Source organism: Dermacentor albipictus, chromosome 7 (genome assembly GCF_038994185.2).
Source record: "Dermacentor albipictus isolate Rhodes 1998 colony chromosome 7, USDA_Dalb.pri_finalv2, whole genome shotgun sequence".
NCBI lineage: Eukaryota > Metazoa > Arthropoda > Arachnida > Ixodida > Ixodidae > Dermacentor > Dermacentor albipictus.
The window spans coordinates 40,389,934-40,417,524 of NC_091827.1; the positions used below are offsets into that span (position 1 = coordinate 40,389,934).

The 27,591-nt window shown below is 43.8% G+C and overlaps 1 protein-coding gene across 2 annotated transcripts; it reads right to left on the bottom strand.

Moving 5' to 3' along the window:
* LOC135920988 (amblin-like) lies at window positions 1-27,591 on the bottom strand. 2 transcript variants are annotated; one of them, XM_065455277.1, is made up of 5 exons: window positions 27,299-27,591; window positions 24,784-24,966; window positions 19,954-20,133; window positions 3,977-4,153; window positions 1-272 (listed from the first exon to the last, which is right to left on the bottom strand). In XM_065455277.1, the coding sequence occupies exons 1-5, from the start codon at window positions 27,351-27,353 to the stop codon at window positions 205-207; spliced, it is 663 nt and encodes a 220-aa protein (XP_065311349.1). In that variant the 5' UTR covers window positions 27,354-27,591; the 3' UTR covers window positions 1-204. The 2 variants fall into 2 exon arrangements, 1 of the variants encoding a protein (XP_065311349.1); XR_011507137.1 differs by lacking the exons at window positions 1-272; window positions 3,977-4,153 and adding an exon at window positions 19,214-19,477 and having other exon boundaries at window positions 27,299-27,585.

A 27,591-nucleotide genomic window follows, 5' to 3' on the forward strand; every position in this document is an offset into this window, starting at 1 on the left:
TTCTTAGTAAAGAAACACGCATCCCTTTGTTAGCAAACATGAATAACTCTATAAGCATATGTCTATACTATTTATAGATATCCTGAAGTATAGCGCTGTCTTAGTATCAAATGCTTCGTGGAAATTTATTTTGGGATAAAGCATCGAGTCCAGTCGTTGAAAGTGTGCTACATATTTTCCCGAGGTTGGTCAGAGAGCAGATGATTATCCCGGCTTTTTGTGCCCCAGTGCCTCCTTAAGGATCGCATGGCATGTGTCTTTTTCGTTGAAATCTACAGAGGAAATAAAAAAAAATATCAGTATGATCGAGCAGAAAAGAAGAATAGAAGTTTCGTGGCTGTAGGACTTTAACCACGCTATCACCTCAAAAACTGTGCGTGACGGGAGTGAAATAGTAAATAACAACACACGTATCCAATGAAGAATGCGGCTAACGAGCCAGTAACTAAACCACATTTAATATAGACGCGTCATTGAAAGAACGTGTCAGATAGCCACAGACAAAATATCACAGAGCATGTGTGACCCGCTTGCCCCTGAAGTAAATTTCTATCTAACGTAGTAAGTTACAAGCACCTAATGTGTTGTAATTATACACATGAATGTATTTTGCCATAAGAAGCATTTTCTTTATGCGTACAGAATTGCAAATAGGCAAGCAGACTTTCCCACTGGCAAAAACGATAAAATATCCATATAATTGTGTAATACCAAGCAAAAAAATTAGATGATAGTGGAAGAAAAAAAGCGTATTGTCTCCTTATTCCCTGACTTCTCCTTCCTCCCTCCTTCCATTAAAGAAAAAAAATAACATGAAATAAAATAAGAGGACACATTGTACTTCCTTGTAAATGACACACTAACGCCTCTTCGTAGTGTTTGATTTACATAGTTACTCCCTATTTTTTCACTGCATCAACGTTTCAATGCACGTTAGCGGGTTCCGATGATGTCAACATGCACAACTGGTTACGTCAGCTCTGAGAGCATGCACCTTTAGAAAAATGCACTTCTCGCCTTTGTGTTAAATTTATCGCCCTCAAGGAAAGCTTATTAGACAACTTCTTGCATATTGTCGAGTAGGTGCTATTTTACTCTCGCTTGATTGCTGGTAATCTAAGGATTATGCAATAGGTTATAACAAACTTCAGCCTTTGTTACAAAGTTTCGTCTTGTGCAGATTCCTGGCCTACAAATATTCTTTGCCCTGCCTCATAAATCGCGGGTCATGCGTAGTGCACGTAATTGGGCTCTACGAAGTCATCCATGTACGGTGGCGGCTAAACATGCCTTTTCATAAATTACAAATTTGATTTGCTCAGAATATTTCGTTAGCGCTTGAGTTAAGGGGTGCTACAAAGTTTGTAACAGAAAAGTGCTAAAATGGCACTGTCCCTCTTCATGTGCCATCACATAAGGTCTCTGCAAGGGTTACTAGCACCTCTTGCTTTGAAGGCACTAACTACACTGTAATCTTCGACGAGCTATGGCACTCGCCCTCTACACACGGTTAACGATATTTTGCTCCGCCTTGTTTAGTTCACCGCAAGCCAGGTCGGGCACTTCTGAAAATGCTCACAAAGAATAACGCCACAGGAGATCTCGGATTCTTCCTGTATGAAAGAACAAGATAACCCGGTCCTGAGATGAATACTCAGTTACAGAGTGAAAAGAAAAAAAAAGTACCGGAAGGTTCAACGTCTGCCTTAATAAAACAACTGAAACCTTTGTTGCTTGCACGGTCTACATAAGGAAATATGTCTGCACTCCTACAAAATCTATTCCATTAGGAAACTTTAATACGTAGTGACATTCTAGAGAACAAAGAAAAAGAACAAAAAAGAACTATCAATTTGCTACTCTCAGCAACCAATTATTATTATCCAGATTCACTTGAAAGATGATAACATCTTTTTTAAGTGGGTAACTCGCATTCTGTCCAGTTCTTATAGTTTCAACTTGCGTTACTGGCAGTTTTGTTGATCATTTGAACGCGGTAAATGGTTTCCAGAACGAACAGCCATATAGACATAGTCAATGATTATCCAAGGTTTTCCTAAAGCATGGTTTGATTATTTGTATAGACTAGCTCGAACCATGCATGAAGGGATCAGTCTAGCTTACATGGAAGCACCCGACAGTGGAGCGACATCACTCAGTGGAAATATATATTATGCGACTCGGCAAGTAGACACTGTCTGTAGAGACTGATAAAGGCTCAAGAAAGAACCACCGCTCCAGAAGCTGAACCTACTGTGGAGCTTACAGCAGCATCAGCCATAGCACACAGTATTACCGATAAAAATGTATTAAAGGAAAAATATAATAAACCGAAAGCATGCATATACGAGTGAGCAAGTTGACGATGTAACGATAGGACTGATAAAAGCGTCAAAATTGACTTTTATTTAGAATCTCCACAAGTAAATTGATTGGGAGCTGCAGAGAGCTCCCAACAAATTGCGTCTTAGGAAGCAGCAGCCCCACCTACGAAGACAAGTTCTGTTACAGATGACGTAGGTTATGTCATCAGATGTTTTCTGCTTGAATAAACATGATTAGCGTCTCTGATTCCGACACGTCGTTAGGAGAAGAAATGAAGGAGATTAGAGCGTCTTGAGAACACTACAATCGAGTCTTCTGTTCCCCACCGAGCTGCCAGCCAACAACTACCGCTTCCTAGACCTTGAGACAAAGTCAAGGCGGCACCACAAGTTCTGAGCCAAGTCCACTGGTAAAAGAAGAGTCAGCTGCCATTTTTACCAGCCGGCTCGAAGGCATTGAAAAAACATCCTGTCCAAGCAGCCTGATCCGCTCCTTCTCGCATGCCTGCATGTTCGGAGCCGTGCATGTTCGCAGACTGTGGGAAGCCGCATTTCGTGATCCATGCCTTGGCAGCTTCGCCGAAGTGCTTCTGAGAGCTCAAAAATAGGTGGAAGCGCATCAAGAAAGTGGAAAAGATTTCGGCGATCGTGCTTTCTTATCTGCGCAACAAGCACTAACTGCTCAAAAAGGGGGCGAAATGTGCTGGGGGAGTGCGGGGTTTCAGGTTTTATTCCACGCCGGAACAAGTCTGGCAAAATGCGTGGACTAGCGAAGTCTAATGATCCGAAATTCTCCCCGTGCACAATGAAGCCTCGGACACAGTAGGTCGCAAGCGCCACCATTGTAGTCTGGTGCCGACCACAAAAAAAAAAAGAAATCAAAATTCTGAAATGCAATGGAAAGGCGACACCTTTATAGAAAGAACTGGGCATCCGTAAGAGACTCACCTTTATTCTTTTTATTTCATAAACTCAAAGTGACGTGCACCTAATCGAGATATTTTTGGCTGCGTGCCAACGCGGAGGTACAGACCTCCAGCATTTCTTAAAAAGACTAAAGCTATCGAACAGTTGCAGTGTCTAAAGCTAGAGTGCTTGTTGTCCCCCAGGGGCCATATTTATTTAGGGAAATATACCTTTGACATGAAAAGGAAAATACGTCATGATCTAGCATGATACGCAACGTCAAAAAAAAGAAAAAAACGTCTATGTATTCCCAGACTTCTATGTGTACGCACTGCCAGCGTGCCATCTTTTGATTCACGGAAAAAATGCTAGAGCAGGTCTGGGCATGATTTTCTGCCCCAGACGTAAAGCGCAACTGACATCCACATTACTTGTACTTTAACAAACTTCACTTCACTTCACACTATTTCCTTAAAGACCCTCATGTGTGGGTATTACACAAGGGGTGGGATACATATAGGTTAACCACAGAATACAGAAAAAAATTTTGAACGAGTTATACAAACAAAAATAATTATTGTAATGCAAGCGCACGCGTCATTTGGTTAAGGAACATAGATGGGCATGTGATGGCAGCAAGTTCTTGGCGAAGGCCGTTCCAGTCGCAAGCTGTGTGGGGGGGACAAACACGCAATGAAATGCCTCAGGTAAACAATATGAGCGTCGAATAACGAACAAACACTTACTCGTGCATCTCGCCATGCAAGTCAAGCATTTTTGAAACTTGTTAGCGCTGGTGGCGCAAGTGCCATGGGGAAGCCACTGGCAGGTGCGCAGCGATGAGTTGAAGAACCATCGGGGACCCAACGCGCATTTTTGGGGGTACGGGGGTCGGCTGCAGACCACTTTTTCTGTTCTTCCGGCTGCGAGTTGTGTGGGAGCAAGATTGGTAGAAAATGAAATTGTTGTAAACAAGTAGACAAAACGAGAAATTACAGAGGAGAAAGTAGGGCAAAGCACGAATTTATTAACTGATTCCTGAATGGCGTATAGCTGTTTTGGGAAAACTCGGGGAATGCGGGAGATGGAAATTCAAGACGATGAGCAAAACGAGAACAAGGTGAAAGCAGGAGCCAACGTTTAAGTGCACATGTCTTCTTCAAGGCCTTGAAGAAAAGTCCACTTGTCGAAACGTTGGCTCCTGGTTTCACCTTGTTCTCGTTTTGCTCATCGTATAGCTGTTTTGAAGGTGCAAAATGAATTCGAAGTAGTCTACACTCTAAGAAAAGTTTACCCCCCTTGGGGTGTATATTTGCCACTCAAAAATAATCGTCATCTGTCTTACCCGCATTTCCTTCCTTGAAAACGCTGCGTTCGTTACTTTCCTGTCGATAATGCGCATGCCGTTCGGGACTTGGAAGTACCAGGCTCGCAGCGTTAAAGAAAGGAAATGGGGGCAAGACAGATGACGATTATTGTTGTGTGGCAAATATACACCCCAAAGGGTGCAACTAATTTTGGAGTGTACTAGCTGTGGCGATAAATCTTGTCTGAGAAGTACACCGAAAATTTTAACTTCATGCTGCTAAAGCAGTTATATTACGCTTTCCCTCGCGCATTCCCTTGCACATTAAGCGCTTAACAGGCGGAACTGGAGCATTTCACAGGACATTTTTGTTTGCTACGAGTGAAGATCGGAGTGAATTGTCGGAATACGCCATCACGTAGCCTTGTCCAACTAAATTCATGGAATTATGTTTTGAGCTGTTCGCCTGTTGTTACGTTTTTATATTGTATTCTTAGTAATGTATTTTACTTTTTGTTTCTGTATCTTATCGGAAATATTATGTATATTTATTTTTTGCCAAATTTGTATTGATGCAACGGCTTTGCTCGTATTTGCTTCCTCATGTAAAACCCTGAAAAGGGCTTAGAGAGATTAACGAATGATGATTATGAGGATGATTACGATAATGCTGATGCCGAATTACCTCTGCAAGCGACCAGCTCATCGCCCACTCAACCACCCTAAAGCCGTACATTCGCACAAAACGACAATTGCAGCTCATTTCATTTTATTTTGCGAACTCCGAAAGCCCGAAATGCTCTTGCCGTTGATGCCGCGCTCCACTCAAGCAAGTCATTATGCACCTACACTGTAAAGTTGTTGTGCCTCTCGCTTGTAAAATCTCTAGACATAGGCTTTTAAAAATAAATATCAATTTTTATGCTCTTGAAATATCGAGCGCCTGGAAATACACGGCAAGAAAGGTATTTACTTGAACGGAAATCTGCAACCAAAACCATATTCTAAGCGCAATTATAGACAGCACCGAAGGTGAACTTTAAGCTGTAATAATAGAGGCTGCCTGAAGGCTAGCCCAACCTGAGCCAAAAAAAAAAAATACCAGCAGCGTCCTTTACCGGTATGTTAGGATATGTTTCAAACATGCAGTCGAAAATTGATTGAAGAAATTGATTATGCTAAGGAAGAGATATTTATTTGAGCCGTTGGTGAACCTTGATAGCCGTACGTTTGTTTGTCAATATTGTTTAAAAACGTAGGTGGGAAGACATGCTATGCATGTGTCGACAAATATGCCCATCATTTACACGCACTTGAAAGGCTGCTATCAGTAATGCTTAATGGGTGAAATGGTGGTAACATTTATAGAATAATAATAAATCGTTGTGTGTATGTGAACCTTGTGTTTCACTTTCTAAGCTATAGGCAAGTGAAACGCGAAGGAAAATAAAAAAATAAATGAAATGTATCCTGGGTTTAATAACTAGCAAGCTATAAAGTGTCTACATGAAGACATATGCAGAGTGAACAGCACACATGTGTAAGCAAAGAGAACACGAACTAGGAAGCGAAGCTTTGCGTCTTAGTTAGTCTAACCAAAAGTCATGCCGCAAATTATTTTCGCTGGCTCAGTAATCCCAAACACTCGTGCTTTATCGCACGTGAGAAGAAAATCGATGGCGGCAACAGCAAATAACATAAATAGTATCAGCATATTTAGAGTTTGTCGAGTCGACCACTACACGGGGAATCATAAAGCATACATCACGTCTCTAGGGGGAGGGGGAATGAGGCTGAAGCCTCCGTGCCTAGTGAGGACAACCTTTCTTGTGGCAAACACCACATTGGGTACATTGGAATTTAAGACCATGCCAAATAGGTGACGTTTTCGGGGACCTGAAAGGCATTCCCAGATCAGGGAAAAGTGCAAGGTTGCAAGCATAATACATTTACCTTTCACCGCATTCAACTACAGTCGTTGATGCTGCTACAGATATCGCGTAAAAATTTAATTGTGCTTGAGTCTGCGATGCTGCGCATTAGTCAAGGCTTCGCCCAGACATCGCCTCTGACTCGTGCAACCCACATTGTAAAGAAAAACTCTAGTGGCAGACCCAACACCTGTTTCATCTACATAATGCGAAGCTTTTCAGTGTCATAGAAAATGGCGCACTGAATGGTGTAACTGTTCTGTAGCGAACGATATTGAAATGCTACATCAAATCTAGAGCAAGTATGTCTGGCCTTTGACGCAAAGCAACGTCTGAAGAGGCGCATTCATTTCATGGTTAATCATGCAGTTCTACGCACTTTATTTTAGCATAGAGAACGGCTTGAAACGCACTTTGACGTTTTCCTATGGCGTAGTGTTTTAAGATGCCGAAGGGACACGAACCAAATTAACCAGATCGATGCGCCCTCGCCAATCATGCTCCAGCTAATAAGACTGCGCTGATACCCTGCGGTTACAGTGCCATTTATCCGGTGGTCACAGTGGCGAATACCCACTGGCCACGCAACATACTCAGTGGCACATAGAGGTACCGACCTTCCATTCACTACAACCAAAGGCAGAGCGAGTGTAATGTGTGTCTTAGAACATTCTGAGAGCATCTGGAGCAGAGCGAGACCGCATCCAAGGAGCATTCAATTAGCGAGTATGGCAAATAAAAATAAGCCAAATGCGCGTGACTGAGGAAGGTTAATGAAGGGGCAAATTGTCATTCGCGTGACGGGGCATGTAAAATAATGAAAATATGGATTTCCTAAAGAGAAGGCTGGGCAACGGAATAAAAAGCTAGAAGCTGCCCCCTATCTCTGCTTTTCTTGTAGCTTCGTGTCACAGTCAGGTGAATGATAATTTTCGCTGTCTTTCTATCGAAGTATAAAAGAGTTCAATAAGGGCGTATAGCAGTACTCTGCTGACGTCGTGCGCCAGTCCTCTATAGACTACGCATGAGGTAAAGAATGAGTAGTACAAGTGACTACAAGGTGGCGCTACTATCGTTACTCTCTTTTCATCTCTCCTTCATTCTGTGCATGAGAGTCACTACTAATTCGATCAGCAACACTCGCTTATTTCATGTTTGCCAATGGGTACCTCCATAGTAGCAGCTTGCAGACATTGGAGTAATTATTGGTATAAACATTTAGGGTTAATATACGTACGAGGCAACGCAATAGCAACGCAAGTCTCACCATTTTCAAAGGGCTATTCTAATATTGCTTTATGCCAGTAGCACTTGCTCGTGTGTATATTTGTTGAATTTGGAACGAATACCGTGAGACAATTGAAGTAGCGACAACAGAAAGCACATGGATTGTGTATTATGTGTAGCAAACATTCGCCTTGCTTTTGGGCGTGACAAAGAGTAATCAAATTTTCTTGACAACTACTGCCCCTTTAACTATCAGGACCGGTATTTCTTGTAGGTCATTTTAACAAAAATTGCATAAAAAATTATTTTCATGTACTTACGCATGCATGTTTGCTGGCAATCTTTTTCGAAATTGAATCTATTGTCGTTTCCTGGGCAACCGCCATAGATGAACATTTTACAAACTCTTGCTGTGGAATTAAAATACCACCTCGGCTTAGATGCTCGGCATGCACCAGAGTCGGGCGGTAGCTCACACCTAGTCGGCGATTTAATATAGGCTGGAACATGAAGAAGTTAGTGTGAACGCTGCGCTAACTACAAGAACGTCCAGGAACAAGGAAGATGGGACAAAGGCTCACTTACAATTGAAGTTTTATTAAAGGCGTCCCCGGGAGTAAGAAACGCACGCGTGTTCTGGTCAACGCACACATGGGATCATGACAAGCAGATCAGTGGTAAGGTACAAAAATTAAGACCAGCGTTCACTATTCTATCAGCGATTACTTTAAGAGTTAAAGACCGATGAACCTTAGTGCTTACTACACCGGCACGAACAGTGTTACAAACAGTGAAGTGTTACTAAGAAATGTATTACGAGAACGTTTTTTTTATCCGTACGCCTAATAAATCACGTGTGCGAAGAAAAAAAAATGTATGTCTGACTAGCTTCTTTAGCCATGTTAGTTGGAACACGCAAATACATTCATCGGTGAGGGCGTGTTGGGATTAAAGGCGTATCGGAATCATCCTTCGGGTGGGGGATCCTTCTGACGCTCGCCTATTGACAAACCTGCACGAAAGGACCAGTAAACGTTCCCACTTAGTATATGGTGGTTTTGACCAACTACTTAGAATTCAGTGTCTTAACAACGCATTTTAGTAACACTCAGCACAGGGTCGGCACTTGTTCTGAAAGAATTCTTGTTTGCGATTTCAACTGTTATAGACGTCCCTGTGTCATTCGCAATGAAAACCGTGATTCGATACCAACGATACTTTGCCAATCTCATCACTTAGCTTCCATACTTGTTTAGCAACCTATGACCAGGAGCCTGTAGCACCCGCATGCCCCATTTCGTGAGTGTCAGCGATCTGTGGATTTTTTCGTTATGTTTTTTAGGCCTTTGACGATGCGTCCCGGCGTATTTAAATGTTTATAAACCCACCACTAACTCAGTTTTCAATCAGCGCATAGTGTCATTTTTGATGTTCGTTTGCCTTTGTCCGTGTCCTCAGCGCTGTTTCCGCCTGAATATGCATAACCGTCTAGCCGGTGCTTTCACATTATTATGCTCTTGTCACCACTGTCGCCGCCCACGTCTTGGTGCCGTAGTCCCACAGCCGTTCGCGTAACAAATACAATTTCATGTGTTCCAATAAAATGTTAGTTGATTTGATAACACTCTGGAGAAGCGCAGCTAGTACTAGGTTGGCAGTTACCGGTCAAAATGCGTCACCTAATATTGATTCTCAGGACGCGTAAAATCTACCCACCTTTTACGACCACTGCCACCTTCCCGTTCGCCACGCCAATAGTCACGTCTGTAACCGCAGGCATCTGGGCCATCGTTCTAAACTGGCTCAGCACAATTATTTGAGGAAGAGGAAAACGAACAAGGTCGCAGTATCCATCGTGAAAGCTTGCTTTCGTCACAGCTGGTGAATAAAGAACCGAATGAGTCACCCACGTTCGCTGGCTTCACTTGCGCTATTGCCGAGTTATAGTCTTAATAATAATAAAATATTTGGGGTTTTACGTGCCAAAACCACTTTCTGATTATGAGGCACGCCGTAGTGGAGGACTCCGGAAATTTTGACCACCTGGGGTTCTTTAACGTGCACCTAAATCTAAGCACACGGGTGTCTTCGCATTTCGCCTCCATCGAAATGCGGCCGCCGTGGCCGGGATTCAATCCCGTGACCTCGTGCTCAGCAGCCCAACACCATAGCCACTGAGCAACCACGGCGGGTAGTTATAGTCTTGCTGTATAAGCGGTTCGAAGTTGAGAAAATTGCGCTTACATAAAATGTTTAAGCGACTCAGAAATATTCAAGCCGGCGACTCATAAGAACTTCACTTTTCAAAGGCATGACGTTTAGCGAAAATTGTAGCGCGAATCTAACAGATACGGATACGCGTATTCTAACGCCGAAACCTCGGGGCTAAAAAATCATCGTGTAATCCTTGAGTAAGCGAAGAGAGTTAACATGAAATAAAAAGTGATTGTTTTTCAGAAGAAAGACAGTTCCGAGCGACAACAAAGAAGAAACAAAGCTGTCACTCTTACGAGTGTCCTAACGAGTGAAAGGCAGCCACTTACCATGCACAAAAACAACACAGGAGATAAACACAGGCACGTTGCTAAACATGGTTATAGTATTCAATTTGCGGGTAAGATGGCAACCTTTGACGACGTGTCTGGATGCAATGCTGTGGTAAGCTTTTTATAGAAGGGGCTTAGTATAACAAACCTAAAAAACCTTTCAAGCGATGGTTCTGTACAAACCCCTTGTGCAAAGCGAAAATGTTTGTTACGTTTGCGAAAATCACGCAGGTGTTTGGAATTTCAAACAATGTGCATAGAGTTGTTGCTCGGATAACACCTTGTCAGGCACAAGGCGCTTCTGGGAACAAGTGTTGTACCTATACTTGGGTCTGTATACATTCTGTTTTAGCATTGTCTACTTTCATTCTGTAGAGAAACCTCAGCACAGGCAGTAGCTATTTTTTTTTTTGGACGAACACAACTATAAACGCTCTGGTGCAAGCTTGCCCAATGGAACGTGCGTGGAACAGTACGAAATTAAGTGCTTGCTTCTAGTAGTTCCAGTTTTACAGTTTCAGAAACTGGCTGCATCGAGTAGATTGTGCTTTCACTGGTCACAGAGGTATTTGTATTGCGTAAGAAATTGCAACCCAATGATCCCGTTGTATATGACGGGATTCATGACGCTCTCTCTATAGACTTACTGGAAGACGCCGCTGAGTTTGGTTTATTTTGTATGCGTTTACAAATTCCGTAATATCGATAATCAAGTTTCTGAACAGGCTGCTTGTGCAGCGTGTTACATGCAGTTGATAGAACGTCCGGTGGATTACCTTCGGTTAGCGCTGTTAGTAAAGGAGCGAGGGCGGTGGGCTGGAATTCTGTCAATCGGGACTATGGCGAGAAGGAAAACGTCCAATACTGCAACACCAGTTCGCCTTCGGACTAAATGGCGGGAATTCACATAGAATTTGTATCTTATTCAAACGATAACTTCGTTCTTCATAACACGGGGTTCATGAAGTTGAATATATAAGATGCAAGCGTTCCGCATAAGACAGTCTAAGAACCACGCGCCTACTACTGCACACGTGTATCCACGCCCAGCTTCCGGACTTTGCGGAGACCAATTCCTGATCTTGCCATTAATGGTTGCCCACTTGCATCATGCACTGCGTATAGCAAAAACATGGAAAGGCAGGCCTTATATTGGTCTGGTTCGCGCTTCACCAGCTGGGTATTTCCACAGTGCTTGTGGTGCACTCTTCGTTTGTCAAGCCGTGGTATGAAAATAGCAGGTTGCTCGACAATGAAAGCAAGTTGTTAGGGAAGTTTCTAGTCTTCATCCAATTGCATGCACAACCAAAGATAAACACACGTAGTTTCACTAAGCATTGCGCGAATGCTGCTGGTGGCGCCAGGCCAATGTCATGCCAAGAGATGATGTTTGGTGAGCTTGATTCCTAGTTGGAATTGAAACCTGCACAAAGCTAGAAGGGTGTACTCAGATACGTTGTTTCGATACATCATTCTGTACCTGTAGGCTCAGCCTACGGAGCTATGATGTCTCAACCATAGAGAAACACCGCTGTTAATGAGATGTGCAAATTGTCTGCAGGTATGGCTAAGAACTATGAACGGGATAGTGAAATAAAATGATGGCGTTCAACGTCTCTGCGTAACTAACTCCTTGTGGGAGACGACATGGAGGGTGTTTTTGATACGCATTTACCGTCTGGGGTTTATCTACGTGTGCCTATACCAGGGCAAGAAAGCATTTTTGAATTCTTGAAATACGACTCGGAATGTGACTGTAACGACTGGGAATTGAAGCCATGGCGTCGTCAATCTGAAGCAGAGCGCCATATCTTCTGAGGCCCTGTGGTGCGCATTAATTGTACAATTATTGTAGCGTAGGTTAGACATTTTGTCCTCACGTGTTTTTTGTGAATGCACCTCAGTTGCGATGTAGGTCGTGAGTCAACGCCAATTATGGGCAAATGCCGGAGGTCCTTTGGATGAGCAGTGCGCATCAGTGGTTTGTTGCAGACTACGGAAAGTAATTAGAAACTGCTGTACGTTGGAGTACCGGAATATAAATTATTTCTGCCTCATACGTGAACGCGATCTGGAACGTGCTAGTCCTCTTTACACGTTATATTGCGTTACTTTTAATGAAAACTGGGCGCGGTTTACCTTTTTAGGGTTTTGTCTGATATTGCGGTGATTTTTTTAGATGTAGCCCTAACTACGGCTTTTGAGCACATGCTTGGCTTGGATGGTATTAGTGCAACACAGCTTTGCAATGCTGATGCCAGTGTTATTGGGACAAATATCCATCGTGAATTTATGTTGCTATGGCCCTTACCAACCGCCTTGCACGTTTTTTCATTGTGTGATATGCCACAGGTGGAAGCCATGAAGTGAAAAGTTTTGAGCTGACCAGCTTTACGTGTTTAGTGGCTTGTGTATAGTTGTTAATAGCCAGTTGGTAGATAAAATTGCTTTTATGCGAAGCATACTAGCCGCACAGCCACGCTCTTCCTTGCTGCGCCGCGCGCGGCCGCGTAGCTGCCATGTGACGTCATAGCAGCTGCAAAAGCGGAGGCTCAACTCGTGCGCTCGCTTGCGGCCGCGTAGCTACATAGCTGGGTCTCAGCTCGTGCGCTCGCCTGCATGAGTTGTTTCTTCGTCTAGCCGAACCAAATATAGCCAAGCAACAGCAGTTCACCAGGCTAAACAGTGGTTCAACAACTAAAATAAAGGCTAGTATGCTTCGCATCCTGGGCTTAACCTTAGCTAAGCTACAGCCATTTTTTCTTGTTTCAGACATTGGAAAGCTGCCTTCTAGTCTGCAATTATGTACCAATGTCGCGAAAAAAGTGGGAGCACGTATCTGAGAGCTGCTTTCAATGCACGAAAGTCGGCTAATGTCGATAGATTGGGTCTTTCGAGGTGATAACGTCACATTCTTTTTTTGTGGACGGCATTAAACAAATCTCAATATGAGTTTTGAGATACTGATGAACCATCAGTAAATATATGTGCCATGTTAAAGAATTTCAACCCGCTATAATCTCTGCATTGTGGAACAACTTCGCAGAAAACAGGACGACGCATCGACTACATCATGGTGGTTCTCCTAGTGCGCTTGACCGCGATGCATTTTTCATTATGTTTGTGCTTAACCAACTATCCCAAATTAGCGCTCTTGTTCTTGATAGTACCTCATGAAGTTTCTCGAATAGCAACTTGGGGCATAGCTTTTTAAAATTTATATGAGCGAAGTGTAGTGTTCAGGTGACATCATCTACGAAGGTGAATTTGGTTGCGTCAGATATCGGGCTTGCGTGAAGGTTGCAAGCTGAATTACGCCAATGGCGGGGTGAAATATTAAATTTATTTTTGTGGCTGCGATACGACTGTAATATTCTTGCTTACTTGGCACGTATGTGAAGCATGTGCCAGCAGAAACACCAGTACTCATTCGTGACAAAATGTTACCTTAGGTTACCTGCTTCAAGAGAACTGTTTCTCGGTCTCCGCCCTCTAAAAGATCGAGTTCGCAGTGGCGCGTTAGGTTCGCAAAAGCCTCAAAGCTGGTGCCATCGCGATCTGAGGTTAATCGTTATTCAAGCCAGCTATGGTCATCGCGAGTTCCTTTAGTAAAACAACACGCGTCAGAGCTAATCTCACCGGGAATCTAGGCGTTATTGCAATGAGCCAGGAAGCAATACAGCGACACCGTGTTTCCACTGCAGATACGCGTCATGCATGAGGCATGTATGCAGTAAGCCGTGCTCCTCCGTGGACGCACTGCGTCATTAAGCGGCATTGCCTTGAAATCCACGCGCGTTGGTTGAGGGAATATACATCCTGTAAACATTGTCTGGTTATATGTGACTCGGGCTCGATTCCTCCCAACACCGGATAAATATTGAATTCGTTTTTGCCATTGAAGAGCAGTGCATACTAAGTTGTTTTTGCCATTGAAGAGCAGTGCATACTAAGTTGCAGATCGACCCGCCGTGGTTGCTCAGTGGCTATAAGCCCCGAGAATTAGGAGTGGCGCCCTCTCGCGAGTGACGTCACGGCCAGGACGCCGCTCGCTCCGGTTCGCTCGGCTGCCGCGCGCGCTCGTTCCCTTCGTGTATGCTTGGGGCATGGGTGGCTCGAGCCGTACGTATTGAAGAATACGGCGGCTTCTTTCAGCTGCCATACCTTAACCACAGTTTCTTCTTCAAAAGCGTGTGAGTCGAGAAACATTGCGGCTTGGATATCGCAAGCTAAGTAGCGTTAAAGGGGTCTACTAGGTTTTGCAATGCATATATGCGCCATGTCTATCGGTAAATTTTGACTAAAAAAATAATATCTGCAAATTCAACGTGCGAAGTTGTGTATGATGCTTCGCTAAACATTTAACATTCCTTTAGTATTTAGCTATGAGAGGCATTGCATTTTACGTGGAAGAAAAATCTGGTAATTGGCGTCAACATGTTATCTGATTTTAGAAAGACACTGCCCAGCGAAGCTCTCATCATGATTCCTATTACTCTGGTGTGTTGTTCTATACAAATATGGCTATTCATTAATACGCAAAAAAATAGTTAGGCGCGCATTTCTTATGAAAAAGTTTGCTGCTACTTTCATCCCCCTCTGAAACAGGCCTCCAAAAAAACGAATTGCTCATGGCTGCTAACACGACGGCGCGTCATGTAGAGTATTTACATGGTTAATTCACAAACACCATAGTAGCAATCACCTAAGAGAAAAGTTTCGTTGTTAAGATCGAGAGCCACTTAATTGAAAGTGATGAAATGTTTCATAGTGGCCCTCAGTAGCCTTTATCGACAATATGGCACACCCCTGACCACGCAACGGTAGCAATCGACTGTCCGTATGGCGAGGCACGCTATGTTCGCGAAACCCATCAGTTCGCTACAACTTCGAATTAAAACCATAAAGCATGTTTTTTACAGCGCCAACTGGAATGGCTAAAGTATTCTCGAGCTACTACACCGCAGCTTAGATTTCCTGTATACAAAAGGAAAATTCAAGCACCTTCTGTCTCACCATGTCTCGATCCAGCGTTATTCAATTATACAAACGGATAACTATTCGCTTCGTCGGTACATAAAAGAGAACCTTGCAGGCAAATTAAGTTTGCTCCAATCCAATCGCAAACATTCATAAAGAAAGCACCACAAGCCTTGCATATACTTTCACTTGATTTCTGACCCTCCACCGGGGGAATTTCGATATCTTCAATATGTCCCATACTACTAATCATTGACGCTTCGACTTCTTTCTGGCTGCAGCGATGCGGTCCAGCAGGCATACTTCACTAAAAAAATTGGGCCGAGCAGCCTGTGTCAGTTCGCCAAACAGATTCGTCATGTATATTCCTCAAGCAGCAAGCACCAGTAAATTTCTCAAGTGAGTTTGATTTGATTTAATAATTTCCATTTACACACACATATGTACAGAGGAATGATAAGTGGAGGTGGATGAGGGAAAAAAGTCGCACAGACGCGGCTTGAGGTAACCTCACCCCGTTAGGTACAATATGGCTGCATGGGGTAACACATCAAGCGCCATATAAACTACAATTATATAGTGGCCATAAAACATTGCAGTTATACAATATATGAAAGAACAGTGAAATGTTTCCACAATAACAATGCAAAACACACTGCGGCATTGAAATAAATAAATGATATACACTAGGTAACATAGACAAAAAAAGAGGAACATAACATACATTATTATTCATTAACAAACGCGCTCTAAAGAGGTGAGTTGAACGTGTAGCACTGAAAAGGGAATATATATTGGTACATTCCTATTTGTACTCTGTAAATAGCTGTAAGCCTTCATTAACTTTACTTCAAGTTTTCGCCGTTTAAAAAAAAAATGAACACGTGAAGAACCGCCTAATGTTGACAAGCAGTTAAAGAAGCAAGTGAGGCGTGTAGAATCTAAGCTCCAGTATTAGTTAAGTCCCCGTGCTACTGCCGAGCGTTTCTGTGAGGAAATGCGAAAATTCGATATTATACCATGAACTACTCGTCGTGAGCAAACCTGTTTTAGCGGAATAAAATCAACGTAACTGCTGTAGAAGTCATATATAGCCAGCTTAGTGACATACTTGTTGCACCGCGGCAGGTATGGTATCATAACTGGATTCCTATAGGCTATGCTCTTGCGATTGTCTATCCGCGTATGAAAAACCCGCAATGGGCTGGTCTGCGTAGCTTCGGCTGGCACTGTAGCGTTGCCTTCGAGAGCTGCATTGTTGTATAAGAAATTAGCTCTTTGAATAAATGTTCGCAAAGGAAGACGTCGTAAAAATATATTTGAGACGACCACCATAAGTATACAAGCAGAGAGAACGAGGGCGAACAAACGAAAACACCGCAGAAAGCGCCCGAACTGTAGCAGACGACGGGCGCGAGTCCGTGCCCTGACGTCACGCGAGCGGCGCTCGCAGCGCCGCTCGTGTTCGTTCTCGGGGCTAATGGTGTTAGACTGCTGAGCACGAGGTCACGGGATCGAATCCCGGCCACGGCGGCCGCATTTCGATGGGGGCGAAATGCGAAAACACCCGTGTACTTAGAATTAGGTGCACGTTAAAGAACCCCAGGTGGTCGAAATTTCCGGAGTCCTCCACTACGGCGTGCCTCATAATCAGAAAGTGGTTTTGTCACGTAAAACCCTATAATTTTTTTAAGTTGCAGATCAATGCCACAGTTGGAGTCAAAGAGGTTTATTAAATGAAGCACACGCCACGTGGGACACGTCCAATGACCCAACTTGGCGTCGAAGAGGTTCTTTGAAGAGCGACACATAACAAGTGGTAATTACCCATTGAACTAAGTTTGCGTCAAGAAAGTTCACTGAAGAGCCGAGTACAGTGAGTAGCACATGCTCATTGACCCAAGTAGGCACCAAAGAGGATCACTGAACAGCGGCACATATCTGACGCACCTACACCGTGTTCCAAATTGGCGTCAGAAAGGTTCTTTGAAGAGCGTCAAACACCTATGTGCGACATACCCAGTGGCCCAAATTGGTCTGGCGGGTGGGGCCGTGTAACGTCAATCTACTTCATTCTGATTTCATTCTCGTTTTCAAACATGAAATTTATGTAAGTGCCAGCGCGAGCAACGGGCGGTGACCCGCAGCGTTGTTTGAGCAGCTCAGCAAACGCGCTCCTTACTTATAGTACCTTACCTTTGTCTTTGAAAGTGAATACCACTGCTTACCTCGAAAGGTTTTTCTTACCTATTTGGTAGATGGGCAAGAGGCGAGGAGTGCGAAGGAGTGGGGAAAGTTTCCGTGATTCCGGGGTAGAATAACTAAATTATGTAACCGGCTGAAAAGGGCGGTGCCGGCGTCTGCGAGTCAAAATTCGTGGTGCCGTGCAACGGGTAGGTTAGAAATGCCACTACAACCATTGCTCTGTGAAAAAGAGTTGGCATAGCGCTGTCGTATACATGGCGAAAAGGGCTTGAAAAGGTTACACTTCGCCGAAAATGTTATGACGCGCAGGAACATGAATTATCCCCGGAACCTCGGAGTACCCAGTGCCATAGAAATCCGTGGGTAGCCATATTTTATTCTTTCTTGAACGGTATATTCTCGGACTATCCCCCCCCCCCCCCCCCCCCCCACACACACACACACAAGAAATGCAGTTTCGTTCCGCATATCTTTAGCGTGTACACGTATTTCTGCGTGCTGAGCTTTCGTGGTTTTGTGGCACCACGTGACAGATAGGTGAAGTGGGCGCAGCCTGAAACGTTTAAACCAGTAGCGTTGCGCTTATGATGAAACACTTGTGGAATCGTATATTTTTTGTCTTTTGTTATGCCTAATCATGCAGTATCAGTGGGTACGTGTGCTGTCGGATGGGGAGCTTTGGCGGTTTTGTTGAGATTGCGTTACAGACAGGTGAAGCTGCGGTGGCGCGAAATATTTCTGTGACGATAGGTGAGGGCTAGTGGCAGAAACAAAAACAAGTTGGAACGGTGTTATGTTAGAAAATCCTTGGTTTCAAGCCCCGTTCTCTCCGTGCCGCAGCCCAACGTTCCAGCAATTTGTCCATGTGCTACCCCGTGACCCAGTTTGGTGCAAGAACGGTTGGAGACATGGGTACACAAACAGATAGACAGATAGGTCAACAGGCCGCCAGCCAGCAGCTGAAATGCGTGTGAAGGATCCTAAGGATGGTATTCTCATTAAAAATCAATTCATTAAAAATTAAATCAGTCCCAATTGATTCCACAAATGCTTCATGAAGCCAAGTAAAAAAAAACAATAAATTATGTGGTTTTAAGTGCCAAAACCACGTTATAATTGTCATGCACGCCGTTGTAAGCAACTCCGGATTAATTTTGACCACCTGGGGTCCTTTAAGGTGCGCATAATATGCGGTACGCGGGCCTTTTTGCATTTCACCCGCGTCAGAATACGGCTGCCGCGGCCGGGCTTCGGTACCACTCCCTGGAGTTTTGTAGCCTAACGCCGTAGCCACTGGCCCCACCACGGCGGTTGGTGACGCCTAGTAGAGGGAGCTTCAACGCAGCCTGCAGTTTCTCTCCGCAAGTTCCTTCAGTTACGAGCATTTAGACGTTTAGTGCATGAACAGTGGCGTAGCTAGGTCATGTGGCACCCGGGGCCCATAGGTCTTCTGTCACCTCCCCCCTCCCCCCCCCGGGTGTAGCCGGCGGAAAGAGGAGAGTCTTCAGACGTATATGACGCCCCCCACACCCCCACTGGCCCCTTGCACCCGGGGCCCACGGCCCCCCGGCCCCCCCTGTTGCTACGCCACTGTGCATGAATGCCTGAACGCACGAGTGTTCATCATGCTTGAATTCATGTTCTTTGCATGAATGCATAGAGCTGTTCGGCAGGCTAGCGCCACACATTTGCATTGCGTCATGTTGTAAATACTGCTTCTTTCCCATATAATGTAGTCGCAGTTCATTGCCCATGTTTTAGCACTTACCTGTAAGCGAAAGCTGGTGTGTTCAGTGGCTGCGTTTGCAATGACCGTACTTGGTGTTTTAGCTGGGTATGATCAGCTCGTTTGTAGGATGAGAATACAAGACAATCTGATACTTGAATGCATTCAAGGGTTCATTTTCGAGCTCCATCAAAACGTTCCCAATACACGTGACACTGTCCTTGTGACGGATTCAGAATACCATCTGAATGTAGCTGCCTATTCTGGTCCACCTGGGCCGGGTTCCGCAATCATAAGCGAGCGGCAGACCTTTCGGAAGTCCATATCTAAGGAGAGTATAAAGAATGAAATATGAACAACCAAAGGTTGACGCAATAAGCGGAAAGCATGTAGGTATTCTAAAGACTAGGAGTAAACGCTGGAAATAACTGGGGTTTTCACACGTTGTGTTAAAATTGCAGTTGCAACATCCTTTTATTAATGGGGGGTTTGTATCAGTGAGAGTGTGAGGAGTTCAGCAGGCACATGTCGATAGACAAAAGAATGGCTATGTATTGATGTCATTATCAGCGACCGTTCCTCAGTTCCTATTGAACGCCTGTGCGATTAAAAGAGAAACATTGTGAAAGAAGCAGAACTCCTCAATCAGTTCGTTTGTCTAGAGATTGACGTTTACCATTAGATTGAAGTTTACCGTTAGTTTGAAGTTTACTGATTCCTGGATGATTTTGCTTTGACAAATGAAGTGCAGGAAAACGACGAAATGTCGTTTGTGGTCGCAAAGTCAACTACTAGGACTTACTAGTGCAAGCCGCCATACATTTTTCACACGAAGGGTACTTGTTTACTCTTCGTTCAGAGAGGCCGCTCTTATACCGCTGGCAAGTGGCTGAACCAGAATCAAAATACCAGAAATTCGGAGGGACCTTGCCGTGTCCATGTTTAGGCTTAGCGCTGCAGATGCGTTTTGGCTGCCATGATGCTGAAATTTTAAGAGATGTTCATAGCATTAGTAAAAGATCCCACATTTAAATAAAACTACTTATACACATGAACCTATGGCGACGTTAGTGGGTAACGCGTTTAATCAACGTGCTGGTTTATTACTCGTGGGAAAGCCTGAGCACTACCACTCCATGCACTGCCTATAATGTAAGATATCACCGTAACACGCAGTCGTGTCATTACCTCTCTTGTGCTAGAAAAAAAAACACATGCTGCCTGCCATAAAACAGGCTCAAACGATTTCTACCAGCTGTTGCATCGACAGATTGTGCTCTCTGCGAAGAAACAGTCCTACATTTAGCGCGCTTGCTGCCCTTCCAGAGCCGAACACATGCAAAGTCGACGTCGCGTTGGAGAGAGAAGGGCATGATATCATGTTATTCGCTTTTGATTTTAAAATTATAATATCGCTGCTATCTCCTCTTTGTGCACCTTGCACAAGTTGTACTACGAACAACATGCGTGATGTTTTTTTCTGGCATAATATTTTAAACTTGATTGATCCCTCTCAAAGATTGCAGAAATCAGGCGTGCGAAAGGTGATACGCCGACAGCAAGGTGTTAGAAGCACAGGTGGAACGACGGTGTGCCTCCGCCGTGCACTCGCTGCGTTGAACTTCGGTACCTCCGCTCCCTCACGCCACCAGATGTCAGAAGCGGTCGCGGGACCGCAATAGAAAGCGTGGCAAACATGTCCGCAATAGACATTAGTAAGAGGCGACTGGAGGATTGGTGGAAGAAAAGTAGGGAAACGACAAAAGACGGAGACGTACGAAAGCACAGTTCGCAATAGGGGATCAGAAAATTTGGCCGTGGTAGTTCATAGTATTTTTTTTGTCTTTTTCATTGTTTAACCTAGGTCCAATATTAGGCAGTATAGTAGCAAGAGCTTGGTGGCGCAACCCACCGCCCCGTTCCAAAGGGGATGCTCATAACACTCATCCATCCATCCGACAAATCGGGCGAGGCGGCTCCTGTTGCGCATTTGTGGACGAGCGGTCGCCGTCAAGTAGAAGCAATTGGTGCCACGTTGCGCCCTTCTTTTTGTTCTTTTTGCGCGACGACAAGCTGTACTATTCGTGTGAGCAAGCCGTCAAATTAGTATTAGTGTTGCGAAAGGTTTACAGTTGTATTCTAACAAAGGTACACCGGGCCTTGAAAATGTCAAAGGCTCCGTCGGTTTTACAGTGCGAATTCACAACCTTTTTGATGCCGTGAATCGCAGACACCCTAAGGAAGGTCTTATATTAGTCGGAACGGATTTTGAAGTGCTGGAATCCTCTCTATAGCGGCTTAATGATTGGGAGGAAGAGGTCAAGGCAGGACGAATTCTCTCTCAAAGTTTTCTCTCACAAAATACAGCTGAGGGCTTGCGAGTGACTATTCTGTCGACAATTCAGCTCTCAAACTACTTGTTAAAGAAATGTGATTTCAAATATGTGTTAACTGCAAAGTTTAACCAAGACGTTCTGGAAAAGTTCTTTAGTGTCATACGCCAAGCTGGAGGCCAAAATGAACATCCCTGCTTGCCGACGTTTTCGCATTTATACAGCATGCTATCCATTTACAGACTCGTAAAGCCACCCAAGTACGGAAATTGCCAGTCACTGCCCAGTGAAGAGCCACGTCTCCTTAGCTTGTCTGATTTGACGTCAGCTTTTGAGGAGGATGTGCTCAGTCAATCACGGCTGGATGAGCTGAAGAGTAGGCTTGACGGATTCTTGCAAGATGGCATTGAGTGTGATGATGCATTTGACTCTGTATCTGCATCAGACAGCATCACCGACTGCATAATTTACTATCTATGTGGGTTTCTGTGCAGAAAAGTCCTAAAGAACACAAATTGTTCACTGTGCAAGCTTGGATTGACTGCAACAGGTGATCTGTGAAGAGCTGGAGCAGCTATTGTAGTTTTGAAAACAAGAGGAGGACTGACGCACCCAAATGCTGCCCTATTTCATCTTTTGAAAGAAACTGAAAGAAAATTTCAGAAGCACGCTCGCGATAAGCAAGCGTATGAATTAACTATTGGCTTTGTGTTACAACCAGCGTATAATTACAACCTGTCATTTCCATGTCAGGAACATAAAGTAGAGATCATGGCACAAGTTCTTCACTACTATGTAGGAGTGCGGATGCGGTAATATTGCAAGCAACTCAAAAAGATTGAGAGCAACAAATCTCAAAAGTTGCGAAGCTTTCGAAACTAGTCCAGTGATGTTGCTGCCTCAAACTTGAAGTCAAATTTTTTGTTTTCACGTGTGTTTTCAGTGCTACTCATATCTTTCACGTGTGTTTTTCACGTGTGTTTTCATACCACTCACTTCGCTAAAATTCACTGTTTTAAGTGCAACAAGCTAGCGTTAACAAACGTTGTATTCATCACGCATGTTTTATGCGTGATCAACGACTGCTAATTGCTCCGAATGTCCGAGACAGCAATCGACAGTACGTTTTGCTGCTGTAATACTGCGGCTAATACGTTATTTTTGTCTAACTAGGTAAACATTACTTCGACAAACAGAACTAACATCTGTCATATTTCAACGCGACTTATTCACTGTCATATACCTAAATGCGCGATCTCACATGTCCGAATGCGAAGACATCCCCCTATTGCGAACGTTCGAGGTGGTGAATTGACATATTGAACAGATATCTATGGCTGTATCACAAATTTCGTATTTGTTCACCATTTTTACCTTATTGCGCTCGTCATAGCGTGAAGGCTGAGTTCTTTTATATGTTTGGAGCGGTGTTCGCGGCCCCGAAGCGACCACGCATGACACCTCGCGTCGGCCGCGAGTACTGTGGCGCCATCTCGGGCCTCCTGCACAAGACGCGGACCGTAGTTCCCCCTTTCCGGAGGCGCCGTTCGTCCACCTAAAATACTTCTAACACCGTGGCCGACAGTAAAGCACACAGATGTGCATGAAAAAGAAATTTCAGCACATATATGATACGCTTTGCACATGAAGTGCCAGAACGTAATGTGTTTTAGTTAAGAAGTCAGTTGGCACACAAAGGGCATTAGTTCTGTTTTGATGAACCAGCGCGACACAACCGAAACCGCACCCCCGACAATGCTGCATGGATGAGTGCCGAAATAATAAACAGCACTGAGTATATATTCGTGATCATTATTCGGAATCTTTTAGAACAACGAGGATCCTTGCTAGAGATACAAGGACTTCTCATCTGCAAAATGTTCACTCTGCTGCTGCTGCTGTCTGGAGCTTCTCCCTTATAGCCGCGACTGAGGCGGTTACTAGTGAGAGCGTTGCTGCGAAATATGTTGTCCCGATTTGACAGTTCATTGAAGAAATATAGTCCCTTGATACTTATCACTTTCTGACAGCCGCGACAGACTTGCGAAGATTGATCGCCGTCATTATACGCGAAGAAGATTGAGATAAACGCTCTTTACGATCTTCCGGCACTGCTAGCTTTCCTTATGTGACCGGCTTGATTGATACCATTTTATTATCACTTTTTTCTTTAGAAAATACTGCAAGCCTTTAGGGGCCCTTGCAGGAAAGGGAGAAGTACATAAAAAAATGCAAGCGCACGTCACAAGCAAAACAAAAATAACAAGGAATAATTACAATGGCATGATTGTCGGAAAACAAATAAATAATTTGAGAAACTCTACACCAAAACATGACAACAAAGAACCAAACAGCAGCATTTTTCAACTGCCGCATGTTCAGCTGTCGACACGTTCAATGCTTTTAGAGTTAGAAGCGATATTGGCAAGTTATTCCATTCGGTTATTGTGCGAGGAAGCAAGGAATATTTAAAGGGGTTAGTGCTGGCAAAATACGCAGTTAATGATTCGGCATGCCCGTGCCTCGTCAATCATCCCGTTAAACGTGACCGCCTGTTTGGCATCCTTGCCACCTGTTCCGAGAATCTCTGTGTTTGTATCTTGACCACATATGCATGTGTTGTCGATATGCCTCCAGCGATAACAATGTATGTACCCGCACCAGCCGGTCCCACCTTATCTGTCTTCACATTTAACACCAGACTGTCCGCAACTACAAACCTTTCTACCATTCAAGCCGCTCTGTCGAGCTGATGAGATGTTATTCTGGATGCCTGTGCGTGCTCCTGAATCGTCATATTTTCTTCCCTCGTGTGGACAGGTGAGGTCATGTGATTGAGGAAAATTCTGCGACATATCGCGACGTATTGCCTCTTCATGCCTCTCCCAATCATCCAGCCCGCGTAGTACAACGTGTGCACCGAAAGAAAGCAATAGCGATGGGGCCGGAGGGCAGTCGATGGGTCAGCGTGTGTTACATGTGTTCTCCGAATAAACATGTGCCACCACACGAGACGATGGCATGGCGATAGTATAACGACGACACTTCATTGACAGGCGTCAGAGGCGAAGGAGCGCTGCGAAGGAGTGCTGTAAGGTGCAAGTAACGGCCTATGTAATGGTATTTCCTTTTAATGACAGCGAAAATAAGTACGTACGTGTCACCTGTGCATCTGTGTATAAACAAATGGTCAGAAGCTAACGTGAATAGAACACGTATGACAATGTTTCATGGTTCTGTTGCCGACGAGACAACAAATCTTACTGCGGCGAGAAAATATGCGCTTTCGAAGTACTTACGTAAGCACACCGACTGGCACTTCTTTTCTGAAGGGAACTGGTTGTCATTTCCACCGCAACCACCATAGATGAACATTCTACAACTTGAAAATTTCGTATCGAAATACCAAGTAGGCTGGTATGCTCGGCACCTACCAGCTTCCGGTTCCTTAAAGCACCTGTCTGGTAGTTTTTCTGAGTAAGCTGAAAAAAACAACAACAGTGTCGCTGAGAATATATATGAGAAAGCGGGAGCTGTCTTGTGTAAAACATGTTGTAGTTTATCCAGTATTCTTGCACGTAGTTTACATGCGACACCGTGTTATACTGTCATTGGCTTTATAGAAAAAACGGCATACAATACACCCATAACTACAGAACAGACTGAAGTGGCAAGAAATGAGAAATAAAGTACAAGAAGAGAGCGAATACGCCTAACAGTGAAAGCAGAACCGGGGATGATTGACTTTGTAATCTTACAACAATCGGTCCGAGTTGTTTACAGTGTACGCCACCAGATTTCTGGAATATGTCGAGTGTTCATTGTTGGGGCATTCGTACCAGCATCGTGTCCTGATGAAAAAAAGACGCCGAGAAACATTACGTGAACAGCTGTCGAGGACCAGGGCTGTAAGCCTTCGTTTAGTGACCTCCTTAATGTTTCTTTTTCTTGTTAGACTTCGATCTGTCACCACTAAGCCAATTAAGATGGTGGAAAGACGTCTTGGTTACTTTGTTTAGGCGAGCTAGTAATAGTGCAAGTGAATAGATTTGCCTCACATACCAGTGAGCTAATGAGCGCCGTTAATAGGGGACTATAGCACGGCGGCAAGGGCAAACACCGAATTTGCAGTGCGAGCTTGCTCATTTAGATGTGATGTTCTCGTTTGCTCCGCCAACATTTCAATTTCGTGAAATTGATTTGGAGCAAGCGCTGTACTATTGCGCAAGCCGAAACATACCCATTGATTGCAGCTATGTTTATTCTCTACGTTTCTAATCATGTTTCGCTTTAAAATGGGCTAAGCACAACAAGCGAGTCTATTTCGAGAGATTCATTGGGGAGGCTTACAATAAAATTTATTAATGAAGCTTTCCACAAGCCTTTCGGCATCTGGTATTCAATAAAATCACTTGGCTCACGTTGACCTATACGGCTGCCTTTGTACGTGTTCTTACAGGTTGTTGCTCTGATACTTCATATAGATTTTTCTTCCTCAGTCTCACTAACAATTTGACATCCTGGTAAAATAAATAAACCAACACAGCTCGGCATTTTGTTTCAGCTGCTCGAAAATCCACTGCAAGGCAATTGGGATTTGAGCTAGATAGGCTGATTTTAACCTACGCAAATCTAACCTTTATATGAACTCACATAGATCACATTAAGATCACCAAAGACTAGAGTCGTTTCATTTATTTCCATAAGAATACTTGGCACGAAGGAGAGTAGAAGAAAAGGGGAATTTCTTTTATGTACGAAAAATAAAATTCAATAAAATTACTTGGCTCACGTTGACCTTTACGGCTGCCTTTGTACGTGTTCTTACAGATTGTTGCTCTGATACTTCATATAGATTTTTCTTCCTCAGTCTCACTAACAATTTGACATCCTGGTAAAATAAATAAACCAACACAGCTCGGCATTTTGTTTCAGCTGCTCGAAAATCCACTGCAAGGCAATTGGGATTTGAGCTAGATAGGTTGATTTTAACCTAGGCAAATCTAACCTTTATATGAACTCACATAGATCACATTAAGATCACCAAAGACTAGAGTCGTTTCATTTATTTTGATAAGAATATTTGGCACGAAGGAGAGTAGAAGAAAAGGGGAATTTCTTTTATGTACGAAGTACGAAATGTTGTTTGCTCATCAATATACATAAGCTCTTATTAGTTAAATGAGCAGTCGTCATTTTATATTCTGAAAAAAGCCAGCTTTACCCTGCTGGGACCTCTGAGCCAGGACAAATGCTAATCTCGTGCTATGCTTGTGGTTGTAGGGTTAAGGCACAAGAGGCGACGCCATATTCACTGTTGCAATCAAGTTTTATCAAGTTTTAGCAACTTCTAGTGCTTTCTTTTCTGTATCAGCTTATTATGTGTAGACTGCATGTCTTTGGAAATATTAGTTGAAGTACTATCCATACGAAAACTGAAGTTCGCCTTTCTATGGCAACACTGACGGGGAACAAGATAGCATAAGGTTATAACAACGTCTTTTTAATTAGCTCGTTTCAATTAAGCGTTGAGATGAGCTGAGAAAAGCAAATTTTATTGTGATGGAGAAGAAGCGGTATAGTAGGGGTGCCATCTTCAATTTGATTACCAATAGTTGAAAGATAGGAGATTGTTGAGAGAAATCCCCTGTGTCCTCGTGTTAGCAAGGCGTTGCGCAGAAAAATTTTTCACTCAGAAAAACCACTTTCTGATTCTCGACCTATTCGAACAAAGAAAGCTGTTCCACATTTTACTGTACGACAGGCACACGTGCTGAAATTCCTCCCATGCAGACAGGGGAAACAAAAACGTACCTGGACCAAGAACAACGTTGATGGTGAAAATAAAACACCAGCATAAGAACCTCATTGCTGATGTCGGGTTGAATGTGCCAAGTTAGCCAACGCTTGGTTTGCGCAAATTGAGAGAACATAGGTTTGCGCAATATATAGGGCGACGTTTTCCTGAAAAGATGGTGAAAGTAAACCACACAAACAAAAAAACCTGACATTGAGGTCGTGCAGTTTACCATCGTTAACCTCTAGCACACGTGTTCTGTAGCAGCAGTCATTGTGTTGCTTAGAGTTTGTTGAATTGAACAGAACCG